Genomic DNA, 12821 nt, shown 5'->3' on the forward strand with positions numbered 1-12821 from the left:
CTAAAAGCTTCAGAGAAGCACAAACTAACTCCAAAATATAAGTAGCAGTATCTGCATCTGAGCATCATATCCTGCAAATAGGAGATAAGGCCATTTCACTAGATCAGTTACGAAATATCTGGTATGGTAGGAGGTATTTTAAATTAAATTATTTAAATTTAAATTATTATTTAAATGTTTTTAGAAACATTGTTGCCATTGCCAACTTGACTTCAGTCTTTTTACTTCTGTACTTAATTAGCGGGCAATTGTTCTAACTCCCAGTTTTTGATTTTGTGTCTCAGAAATTAAAGGAGATTGCATTTCCCAAAGCAGAAGAGCTGAAAGCAGAACTGTTAAAACGATATACCAAAGAATATATAGACTATAATGAAGAAAAAGTGAGTATGTAATAGCAAAAAAAAAAAAAAAGGAAATTATTTTGGTTTCTTAGGCTGTGGCCTAGGATTCTAATAGATATTTCAACAGATCTTGTGATTTTAATGTGATATTTTACTTTATTGGCAAAGACCAGAAACTCAAAAAAGGTGTTTAGGCTGAGGATTCTAATACAGATTTAGCCTGTTTATCTAAGAGGATGACTTGAGGGACAGAATATCTATTGCTTGTCTGCTATGTCTAGAGCTAGAACCTAAGAACAATGAAAATCACACTAAAGTATAAGGTTTTTAGATCAGAGAATTTGGGATATTTGATACACATTTGATTATATCCAACATAGGATATACCTGTTTATAATAATTGGGGTTTTTTTTCAAGCTATTTTCAAATGATTCTTGTTAGGAAGAGTCAGTTAAAACACATGAGAAGCTCTGAGACAGTGTCATTGGTCTGTGTCAGGTGAGAACACACACTGCAAGCACTTGCACATTCTTTTGTACACTCTACTGAATTCTGTTCTGGACTCTGATGTTGAAAATTAGCAGAGAGGTGAACAGCTATGTATTTCTACGGTACCCTTAGAGTACCTTAGTGAAATGAGTGAAAATGAGTGAAAACCTTCATGAAGGAGATTATTCCTTGATGTTTCTTAGTAGTTTAAAATGTCACTCTATATTGGACCAATCACCAGAAAAATTTCAGAGGCTTCATTCAGGGTCAAAATTCAACAGAGACCCCCAACATGGCAGTTGTAAGTTTAGATTTGGTTCTGTTTCACAGCCTTACTTGGGATACAGAATGTATACATGGCACACCAGAGGCTAAAATTGTATGATACAGATTATGAGGTGCAGACAGTAAATTGCCTTGAGATTTTGGTAAAGAAGAAAATGCATTAGTTAAAGTCATTGGGAAAGGGTACCAAGAGGATCAGGACTTTAACTGTTTTTGAAGAATAGGTGTATGGTAGTTAGATAGACAGGAGCAGCAGCTGTTCCATGGGTGTAGAGGTACTAAGGGAAACATGAATTCTGTGTTGGGAACTCACGCTAGAGCAGAAGTACATTTGGGGCAATCTCCCTGCTGAAAAGCCTTGTCCTTCTAAGATGTGAAGTCACTTGAGTATAAAGTGTTAACCTAACTCGTATTCATTCTTTGTAGAAGAAGGAAGAGGAAGAATTTGCCCGAAACGTAGCCATCCAGCAAGAGCTGGAAAAGGAAAGACAGAGGGTGGCACAACAGAAGCAGCAACAGTTGGAGCAGGAACAGTTCCATGCCTTTGAGGAGATGATCCGGAACCAGGAACTAGAAAAAGAACGACTGAAAATTGTACAGGAGTTTGGGAAGGTGGACCCTGGCCTGGACGGCCCACTGGTACCTGACTTAGAGAAGCCCTCCCTAGATGTGTTCCCCACGGCACCTGTTATATACACACAGCCTTCGGACTGTAATACAACTGTAAGGCCTGCCAAGCCACCTGTAGTGGATAGATCCTTGAAACCTGGAGCATTGAGCAACTCAGAAGGTAGTGAATTCATTTGCTTCCATACTCTTCTATCTCAGCTGCAACCAAACAGGGTGTCATTGCAGGAGATTCAGCTACAACTACCTCCATGATACCACTCATTAGGCTCTGGTCACAGAAATCCATTTGATTAGTATTACCATACTGTGTTCTATCACAGCTATATTATAAAGTGGACTTTGCTTAAGACATATAGTTTACCTGGGCCAGGTCGATTTTCTGAAGAGCTAATAACATCCTTGAAAGTCAGACCCTCAGCTTTTAAGGGTTATACAGAGATTTGAAATGTTCAGTGAACTAGAGACCACTGTTGACCTTTTGTAAAGGAAATTTGAGATTTATAGTACCACTTTACAGTTCAACCACTGACCTTTAAATAATAAAAAAGAGCTACTGAATTGTGCTTGCCCTGCAAATGTTCCTAATTGGTAAGGAGTTTAGTCAAGGTAAGTATTGTATGTAGTCAGTGATAATTCAGTCTAGCCATAAAAAACTGTTGAGTCTTTCCTCCTCTCACCAATGTATGGCTATCTGAGAAAATAACAATAGTGGCAAAATGATGAGTATGCCTTGATTAATAGAATAGATCTTTTTGTTAGGAATTGTCTTTCAAGTAGTCATGTAAGGAGTTCAGCTTCGCAGAAGATCCACTTAAAAGCACAAGGTAAGAGTGGGCAAGGGGTGCTGGACTCTTGAAGCCTGGCCTTCAGGTTTCTCCCCATGTACTAGGCAGGATTGTCTCTCACTATTATTCCTGAATAGCTCAGAAACTTCTTTTAAGCAGTAGTTTACCTTTGTGTTAACTTGAATGATTAAAGCCTCTTTTCTTTTCTTGAAATAACATACTCCCAATGGCTGTAGCAAGAGGTTGGAGAAAAGACTTTACAGCCCTTTTTCTTCTGCCATAAGGATGAGATCCCCATGCGCTACCTACAGTTGCGGGACCCCAGTGATTTAGCATTGCTCTTCCAGGGCTGCCAACTCTGAGGTCTGCTTGGGGAGGCTGTGCCCCATGATCTCAGACATTTCTTCTTTCTCCATTACAGCTCCTACAATCGATGGACTGCGCCACGTGGTGGTGCCTGGGAAGCTCTGCCCACGGTTTCTCCAGTTGGCCAGTGCCAACACTGCCCGGGGAGTAGAGACATGTGGAATTCTCTGTGGAAAACTGGTAAAAGACAAATGCTTTCCTGAGCTGAGACTGTTTCTTCCCCCTTGGCCTCCTGTGACTCTCAGAGAAGATACCCAGGGTCAGTTACTCTTTGTGCCAATCCTTCTGCCAAAGAGCCATGGGCAGCGTAATGCAATGTCACCTTGATTTTAGTGACCCTGTATTTGATTGATTTTCAAAGTCCCTTGAACTGAACTGATTATTTTAATGCCAGTGGTAAGAAATACCTAATTCTAAACTTGGTAGGAAGATCCTGTGTATTAGCTTTTGAACACCGACTTTATGGCAGGACCTGGGAATATGAAATATGTAAGGCACGGAGCATGTGTCCGCAAAAAGTACCCCAGCACTTTGGAGAGATGGGAGATATACACCAAAAGATAGATAGTATGTTGACTAGTATGTACAATAAAGGCACTAGGAATTATGAGGAAAGAAGGATCATTAAATGGAGGTGCTTAAAGAACCCATTACTAACTGCTGAATAAATAAACACCTAAGGTGGAATAGACTTCAACTGAGCTTTAAAGGATGGGAAGGGCTTAGGGAAATAGTAAAAGGAAACTACTCTAGACATGAACAAAGGAAGAGAAATGGTACTATACCCAGAGCTTCTTAAGAGTCATGAGTAGACCTGTTTGGCTGCAGCAGGAAATTCCCACAGGGCTGTGGGCATCTGTGGCTTTGCAGAGGGCCCCAAGCAATGTACTTGGGCAGTCAGGGTCGTGAACATGACTGACATAAGGGACTCACCTCACTTAGAAGACTCATGCTGGGGGGAAGGGCCTTCGCTTGTATAGATGTTTAACTTTCCACTGCTGTGACAGAGTGGGGTTGCCTAAGTGCCAGGGAATTGTGATGAGCTGTTTTCTCATTTGACAGATGAGGAATGAATTTACCATTACCCATGTCCTCATCCCCAAGCAAAGTGCTGGGTCTGATTATTGCAACACCGAGAACGAAGAAGAGCTTTTCCTCATACAGGATCAGCAGGGTCTCATCACACTGGGCTGGATTCACGTAAGCAATTCCGAGCTCTCCAGGGGTTCGTCTCCTCTTCTCACATGATATTATAAACACACTGCTTATTTTTGGCTTGGAGCAGAGTGAATTGTATCCAGACTATTTAGATGGTTGTACTTCCCTCTGTTGGATGCAGACTTGACTTCCCTAGCATACGTAACTGCTTGCACCACAGTATTGATTTCCGGGCATTACTTAGGGCTTTTTAACTTAAAATTTTTTAATGGAAATGAACCTGTTTCCCTAAAGTCCCAATTCCCCTGTGAGCGTGAACAGTGATAGGATGCTAGCCTCGAGTATATGTGGACCTTAACGGTAGAGGCTATGCCTTACTTCGTACAAATGATGTTCCTGAAAGGTATATAAATCAAAATATTTTAAATGAGCCAAGGAAGTTAATTCAGATGCCTCCATTTGGTCTTTCTTAAAGCAGTCTATACCTTTACATAAATCAGAAGGGCCACGAATATAGGAGATTTTCAAGTGTCTGTATGTCTTAACAGTCTTCTGGTAATATTCAGGTAAAATATAATTCCATCCCTAAAGATTACTTCTTAATTTTTCTTTCTATTCCTTTTCAACCCCTCATTCTCATAGACCAAGCTGTTTTCCATATTGTGTGACAGGGTTACATAAAAACAAGGCAGCTCATTTCTGGATTTGGGAAGATTGCACACACTTGTATGTTAGAATTTGGGAAATACTGACCTGTGAGGCAGTCAGTGTGCCTCTGTCCTTTCATAAATATTTGCCTTTTATTGTGTATCCCCCATTATCTTACATGGGGAGTAGAAAACTTGTACCTTATCCGCCAGGGGATACAAATTTGAGTAAGATATGATTTTAGTCTCATAAAGGAGACTGACATATAGACAAGTCATAACTCTTCATGTGAGGCAGAATGTGCCAAGTGCCTCAAGAGGTGCAAACAGCCCTGTGGAATTCAGAGGAGGGAAGGATCACACCTGGGGTGATTTTCTAGAATTTTGACGAGGTGAGCCAAGGGAGAGTTCCATATGGAGGGGACAACACTGGAATAGGCAGACTGTGATCCTGCAGCTTTGAGTGGTCCAGTTTTCTGGGGCTTATTGTTCATATCAGGAAACAGTTGTAGGTAAGCTTTCACATGATACTTTAGGAGCAGTGTTCTGGAGGGTTTTGGGTGGACAGGCAGGATAGTTCTGCTTTTTAGTGAGGAGGTTGAAGCAGGGAGATCATTTAAGAGGTTAATGTGATGATAAAGTCTAATAATGATGAGAGCTACGGTGATAGCAGTGCATTTGGGAAGGAAGAGATAAATGTAGGATTTCAGAGGATGTGGGGAATGAGTAAGAGAGGATGATGAGTAAGTGATGACTTAGAGATTTCAGGCCTGACTCATGGGGGTGGCAATGATTAATCATCTCATAAGCAGAAACAGAGGCTCCAGCAGGAGAGCTTACTTGGAAGTGGGGCAAATGGTGTCTTCCGTTGTGAGTATTTGACATTATATTGGTGGAGGTAATTATCAGGCAGTTGGAACTTGGGAACACGGTCTAGGTGGGAAAGAGAACCGGGAGACCTCTGCATACAGCTGACCTTGGAAGCCTTGGAACTGGAGGAGGGTGGAGAACAGGAAGAGATTCACTGGCAGCTTGAAGGACAGGCCACTTAGGGGAGCGTAAGGAGTAGTCAGTCATGAAGCGAGATGTCAGAGAAAGGTGAGGGGAGTGTTAAGGCGCAGATGCCAAAGGAGGAGGAACATCTTAAGAAGAAGCTTCAGGATGTTAACTATGTCACATGCTGCAGAGAGATGAAGACTTGTATGAGCCCTTCGGATTTAATGAGGTCATTGATGACCTCAATTTAGTGGGTTTTATGCAGATTAAAAAGGTTTAAGAAGTAATGGGTATTGAGGTTGTGGTGATAGTGAAATATATACTGATTTTTTGAAGAGCTTAGCACTGACTAAAGGAAAGGAAAGAGATGGAATGGTGGCTTAATGAATAGCCAGGTTGAGAGAGTTTGCTTGATTTATGGTTTAGTGTGAAAATGTGTTCTGTTTTTATTTTGTTTTTTTTTTAAACCTTTATATTTGAAATGTGTATAAGAAAGTACATAAAATAAACGTGCACTTTAATGAATCATTAAACAAACATCTGTGCGCATACATTACCTAGGTGAAGAAATAGAGCGTCGCCAGAAGCACACTCCCACCTCCATGTCCTGCCCAGTTACCCTTCCTCTCTGGTATAGATAGTCCCTCACTTGACATTTCTGGAAATTCTTTGCTTTTCTTTATAGCTTTACCACCTAAGTGTGTATCCCTAAACCCAATAGTTTAGTTTTGCCTGGTTTTGAACTTTATGTAAATAGAATTGTATAATATGTATTTTTTTGTACTTGGCTTCTTTTGCTCAATTTTCTTTTTTTTTTTTTTTTTTTTGCGGTACGCGAACCTCTCACTGTTGTGGCCTCTCCCGTTCTGGAGTACAGGCTCCGGATGCGCAGGCTCAGCAGCCGTGGCTCACGGGCCCAGCCGCTCCGCAGGATGTGGGATCTTCCCAGACCGGGGCATGAACCCGTGTCCCCTGCATCGGCAGGCGGACTCTCAACCACTACACCACCAGGGAAGCCCTTTTACTCAGTTTTTAAGGTTCATCTGCATTCTTGTGTATAGTTGTCTGAACATTTTTTAAAAAAAAATATTTATTTATTTTTGGCTGCGTTGGGTCTTCGTTGCTGAGCGCAGGCTTTCTCTAGTTGCAGCGAGCAGGGGCTACTCTTTGTTGCAGTGCATGGTCTTATTGCACTGGCTTCTCTTGTTGCAGAGCATGGGCTCTAGGTGTGCAGGCTCAGTAGTTGTGGCACACAGGCGGGCTTAGTTGCTCCGCGGCATGTGGGATCTTCCTGGACCAGGGCTCAAACCCGTGTCGCCTGCATTGGCGGGCGGATTCTTAACTACTGTGCCACCAGGGAAGTCCCTGAACATGTTTTTAAGCCCAGTGAGCTGGTGGAGTATAGTGGAGCCTGTGCAGCAGATGTCAGAGGTCAGGAGAGACAAGGTAATGGAAGATAGGAAAGTATTAAATCAGAAGTACAAAAAGGGAGTCATCTTCATATGGGGGAGAAAACACTCACTCCTCTGAGACAGAATTGAAGGAAGAAAGAAAGATACCGAGAGATTTTTGAGGTTATAATTGGAGGGGTTGAGGGAACTCATTTTAGGTGATCTTGCTATCAACAAGGTTGAAGTCTAGATCCACTGCTCAGCAGGAGGAGACAGATAAGTTTAAAAACTGGAGAAGATGGGGAAAGTTTGGAATAATTTCTGTTTAGACTTCAGGTAGATCTTAGCCACAAATGAGTAAAAGGATTTTTAATATCAGTGGGGGCCTAGCTAGGAAGAAATTTAGAGCCTAAATTGATAGTATTCCAGCTTTTTTTCCCCATGATATTTCTGTAGCATTCCTTCCTAACTTGGGATTGAAAGCAAACAAAAGCAGACCATAACGTTTGCTCAGATCTTAAAATTGGCAAGAGGAGAAGGCAAAAGGTCAGTTCTTCCTTCTGTACCTTGCCAGCTATATAAATCAGGTTCCCTGGTCAAAAACTTTGTATGGTCATGTTTATCACCAACTATTGTGTAACCCCCAACTCAGTATTCAAGGCACTCCTTCACCTTGTCTTACCTGGCATTGCTCTCCTGTGGCTGCCCTACTCATCCAGGCACCCAGGCTACCCTGGGCATTCACTCTCCTCACTTACTTCTGCTCCTTTAGTGTATTGTTTTCTCTTCATAAAAATGCCTGCCTCTGTCACCAGCATGGTGGACACAGTGAGCATAACTGTTTTTTCAAGAAACTTGACTGTAAAGGGAAGGAGAGAAGGTACAGTAGTTAGTGGGGAGCAGAGGCTCAAACAAGATTTTTTGGTTTAGTTTAACAATTATTTATTGATCCCCTGCTATGTATCTGTATATCATCTTTCTAGCTAACGCAACTTCAGATTGGAGGCCTTCATCAGCTTGTGTAGGTCTTATTTGTTCTCAGTTAAAATTTCAGGCTGTAACCATGGGCTGTAGGGTGTTGGCACAGGCTGTCCCTAACAGTCTATAGGATCATATTCGTATTAGGTAGAAACTGTTTCTCCCTTGTGGTCATGAAAGTTCTTTCCTTCCCCATGCAGACCTGTGTATAGATTTACTGTCAGCACTCAGCTAACATGTTCCTGTATTGCAGACCTCTTCCACAATGAGCTGGTCACAGCATTCTATGCAGTTGTGCTTCTCAGATGAGGCTGCACATAAGAATCATTTAATGAGCTTTAAAGAAAAAAATTTCCTTCTCAGGATGGATATTTCCAGGGTGGGGTGCAGGAGCCTGTGCTTTTGACAAGTTCCTCAGAAGCTTCATTTTTTGCACAACAGGGTTGAAAACACTGGTCAAGGGCACATATTTCTTTTCTGTGCTTTTCTGTCAGTAAAGATTGGTGGTCTTTTTGAGTCATATTGGGTTTTTCTTTTTCCATCCTTGTTATCTCACACCCCCTCTGAGATGAACGTAAGTCATTATATGGTCCATTTGTGTACAAAGAGTGTGATCAATGAAACATTAAATAACTGTGGGATTCCAGTGGTTAGGACTCAGTGCTTTCACTGCTGTGGCCTAGGTTCAATACCTGGTTGGGGAACTAAGATGCCACAAGCCACGAGGCGTGGCCAAAACAAAAACCATTAAGTAACTGAAAACAGATGAGATAAACAATGTAATTTAGATGGTGCTTTAACTGATTACCCTCAAAATTCAATATCTTGGTCTTTTTCTCAAATAAGACAGGGTCCTTTGTGTGATTTAACTACCCTTCTGAAATCCCAGTAACCCTCTGCCTCTCATATCCTTGAAAGATATGCTTTAACCACAGGACAGCTTTTGCTACTTTTGCCTATAGAGCCCCAGACTCATGCTTGACCTTTTAACCCCTCCATCAGGAAGAAGAATCATTCATCTAACTGTGCTTTGTTAAGTCCTTGACTTCTACTAGGTTGTTGTATTGGGCAGCATGTACTGTCTGATCCAGTATGGGAGACGCCATTGTGTTGAGAGAGCTTGTGAGTAGCCAGATAAGTCTTGATGGTCAATTAGAAATTGAGTCTCTTCACATACTCATGTTACACTATACTCGTTTACAGTGCTGGGAAGGAGGTTCATTACTTATTATGAACTTCAGGCATATTCCTCATGGCTGCTAATGGCTTTGTACGTAAGGAGATCGTAGCAAGTTATTGAGAATTACTTGGCTCTACCTTCCTTCATGGGCCAGGCTTGACTGTGTATTCTCGCTGAAGGGGTCCCTGCCTTTTTTTCTCTTCTCAGACTCATCCCACGCAGACCGCCTTCCTCTCCAGTGTTGACCTACACACTCACTGCTCCTACCAGATGATGTTGCCAGAGTCGATAGCCATCGTTTGTTCCCCCAAGTTCCAGGAGTAAGTACATAGGGTGTGGTTCAGGGTTTTGCAAGGAGATAGCCGGGGAAAAGCCTCAGAGGAAACATTCTCCATTCTTAAGACCTTGTTCTCTATAAAATATATAGATTGTGGTATTGATTGGCTTTTTAAAAAGGCTTCCTTTTAAGTCCTATATCCTGATAAACCTACTCTAACTTGTTTACAAAAGTATCCAAGCAACAACCTAGATGCTTTTATAAGAAAAGGACATAAAAAATTTGAAGTGTTTGACTTGAAGCAGTAGGAATTTCAAGAGATTGATATCAGATTAGAAAATTTCAAAATCCAACAGATTATCTCCAAAAGTTACTTTTTCATTCTAAATCCTGTTATTTACTATGAATTCTCCCAGTAAAAGTAGCGTAGTGGCGGTGATGAGTCATTCTCTAACTGATTCATTCACCAGAGAAGAGACCTATGAGCCAGCATACTTTTGAGGCTGTCTCAAAGTGAGCTCTTCACTGCTCTGTGTGTATGTTTGTGTGTGTGTGTGTGTGTGTGTGTGTGTGTGTGTGTGTGTGTGTGTGATTGAGGGGACACCTTTGCTTGATTCTAGATCTGCTTTTTCTTATTTCAGAACTGGATTCTTTAGACTAACTGACCACGGACTAGAGGAGATTTCTTCCTGTCGCCAGAAAGGATTTCATCCACACAGCAAGGATCCACCTCTCTTCTGTGTATGTATCTATGTAGAAGAAATCGGAGCTGTGCTTTAACCAGGGAGGACAGTAAGAGCTGATGAGGCACATTGTCCTTTGTGACACACATAGAAGATCAGCCTTGTCACTTATTTTTCCAAATCTTCCTAATAAAAACATACATGGGAAGCGGTGTGGGATAGGAAGGAGTTTGAGTCTTAGCTCTGCTACTTAAGGACTGTGTGTCTTTGATCAAGTTACTTAACCTTCCTGGGCCTCAGCTTTCTCATCTGTAAATGAAGATGATAATAATAATAATACGTACTTGAATAGGGTTATTGACAGGATTAAATGAAGTGATGCACAGAAAGTACCAAGTGCAGTAGCTTGCTTATTAAATGTTAGGTTTTTTCCTTCATCATCATCAGTTGCTAAGCCTGCACTTCAATAAGAGATTTGAATTCAAAAGAAAAAGCCACTTAAGTATATTTAATTGTGGAATATTGCTTTTAATTTGATTTTAGATAACAGGGATTTTTATGACCTTATTAGAAAGTTTTTTTCCCCAAGTGGTATTCCGTGAGTAAAAAGTTTCAGTTGCTGATAAGTATGTTTCAATTTTTCCCCTCAAATCTAATGTGATAGTATTGCTTCACTCCATGCTGGCCATGGAGTATTATTATTTCTTTTGGGTTTCCTGAAAAGTGACCAATATGGAAAAGGGAGTCAGACCCTTGTCACATAAAAGAAACTGGGGGTGTTTAGGAGAGAACCCCAGGGAGCATCTGAGAACTGACTATAAGTGTTAGAAGAATTGTTGTATAAAAAGGTATTGGGTGTGACTCCCAGAACTAAAACTTAAGATCCTGTGGGATGACAGTTTTCAGCTGAGTATGAGAAAGAACTTTCTGACAGACTTGTTCACAAATAGGTTAGCCTGCCTTGGAATATAATAAATGTCTAGGTACCAGGATGTTGAAACAGAGGCTATACAATCCCCCAGAAATGCCTAGGCTTTCAGTTAGGATGAACCCTTATGCATGCCAAGAGGGAGTATTCCCCGTGTGAGAGTAGGTGTACTTTATTATCTGGTTGACATAATAACCCAAAAAACTGCAATGAATTCAGCAGTTATTTAAAATAAATGTATATTTTACGAATGACTCTAGAATATACATACATTTGAAAAATAAATGAAGGTATATGGGCCCACATTGATTCAGGCTACAGCCTATTGATTCTGGGTTGGTGGAAGTAATAATTCCCAGACCCCTTACCATAACAGCCATTTAAGTAGCAGTCTGGCTGCCAGCCTGGGAACCACTAGCCAGAATAAGCATTGTAAATAGGAGTTTTGTTTGTTTGGGTTTTTCTTAAACATATATATTTATATATCATGACAATATACAAAAGATATAAGAAGTTAGGCAGTGAACTGCTTATTGTAAATAGCTTTTAAACTTGCTTTTCAAAGATAAGAAAACACACAGGAAGTTAAGTAAAAGATATCTTCCATGACTTCAACAAGTAAGGAGTTTTAAAGATGACTTTTCAGAATTTTCCAGGACTTTCCCTTTCTTTCTTTTTCCCTGTTGCAGAGCTGCAGCCACGTGACTGTTGTGGACAGAGCAGTGACCATCACAGACCTTCGATGAGAGTTTGACTCAGACACTTCCCAAGAACTATAAAACCATATCAGTGTACTGGTAGCCCCTTAATTTAAACTTTCCAGAAAGCTCTGGAAGCTTTTTAAAACAGAATAGAACGTATCACCTGGGGGAGAACTGATTTTCTATTTCTGGTTTGAAAAGAAATAATTGAATATGTTTTTTAGGCACATCTGGAAAATAGCATGATCATGCTAAAGCAACTTTTCAGTCTGCCTGTAACTAAAAAATTAAGTTGAAAAAATGTTGTAATGAACACTTATATACCCTTTGTTCTAGATTCACCAATTGTTAACATTTTTTCCCCTCTCAGAGATCCTTCTAATTTCTCGGCCAACTTGTTTATTGTTTACCTTTGGACTAATTAAGGGCATCTATGCAGAAATTTGGAAGCCATTTAGAAAATCTTTGGGTTTTTCTGTGGTTTATGGCAATATTAATGAAGCTTATCATAAGGCTGAGGGAGAGCTTGCTGTGTTTGACCAGATGGTGAGGCCCAAGAACCCTGAAGAATGATTTTGTCAGGAGTTATTGTTATTTAACAAATATTTAGGGATATTTTTTCTTCTACAATAAAATAACAACTATATATTTTTTTGTGCTCTAGAATGATCTGTTGGATCAAGCATTGTCTAGAGAGGTTAACTAAATGGTCTGGTTATTTGGGGAAAGGTGAGGGGAAAATGGAATTTGAGATGTACCAACATTGAAGGTATGTCCCAGTTCACTTTTAATTGTTCAGTCTTTTCTCTCTGCCTTTTGCCATCTTCCAGGACTGTGAAGTCATCTCTGTTCTTTTGGTGCTATCTCAAGTCGGTCATCCCATTCACTTCCTCCTTATGCCCTAAAAGCTTTCAGCTGAGGATAATAGAGCCTTTGTTTGGAGTACCAGGTTACACTCCAAATAAATGATTATATTCCCATGCCA

At 40.7% G+C, this 12821-nt stretch overlaps 1 protein-coding gene across 4 annotated transcripts in view; it reads left to right on the forward strand.

The window, feature by feature from the left end:
• STAMBP (STAM binding protein) overlaps positions 1-12487 on the forward strand; it is a 34386-nt gene extending 21899 nt beyond the window's left edge. For 3 of the 4 annotated variants that reach the window (XM_027099150.1, XM_027099149.1, XM_027099151.1), the window contains exons 4-10: positions 285-380; positions 1543-1906; positions 2953-3077; positions 3960-4097; positions 9455-9567; positions 10166-10265; positions 11825-12487. In XM_027099150.1, the coding sequence (XP_026954951.1) occupies positions 285-380; positions 1543-1906; positions 2953-3077; positions 3960-4097; positions 9455-9567; positions 10166-10265; positions 11825-11881 (993 nt within the window). In that variant the 3' untranslated portion in view covers positions 11882-12487. The remainder of the gene's footprint in view (positions 1-284; positions 381-1542; positions 1907-2952; positions 3078-3959; positions 4098-9454; positions 9568-10165; positions 10266-11824) is intronic. The other variant, XM_027099152.1, reaches the window with a different exon arrangement.
• The last annotated feature ends 334 nt before the right edge of the window (positions 12488-12821 follow it).

Source organism: Aethalodelphis obliquidens, unplaced genomic scaffold, assembly GCF_003676395.1.
Source record: "Aethalodelphis obliquidens isolate GAN/ISIS:26980383/991018 unplaced genomic scaffold, ASM367639v1 scaffold128, whole genome shotgun sequence".
Taxonomy (NCBI): Eukaryota; Metazoa; Chordata; class Mammalia; order Artiodactyla; family Delphinidae; genus Aethalodelphis; species Aethalodelphis obliquidens.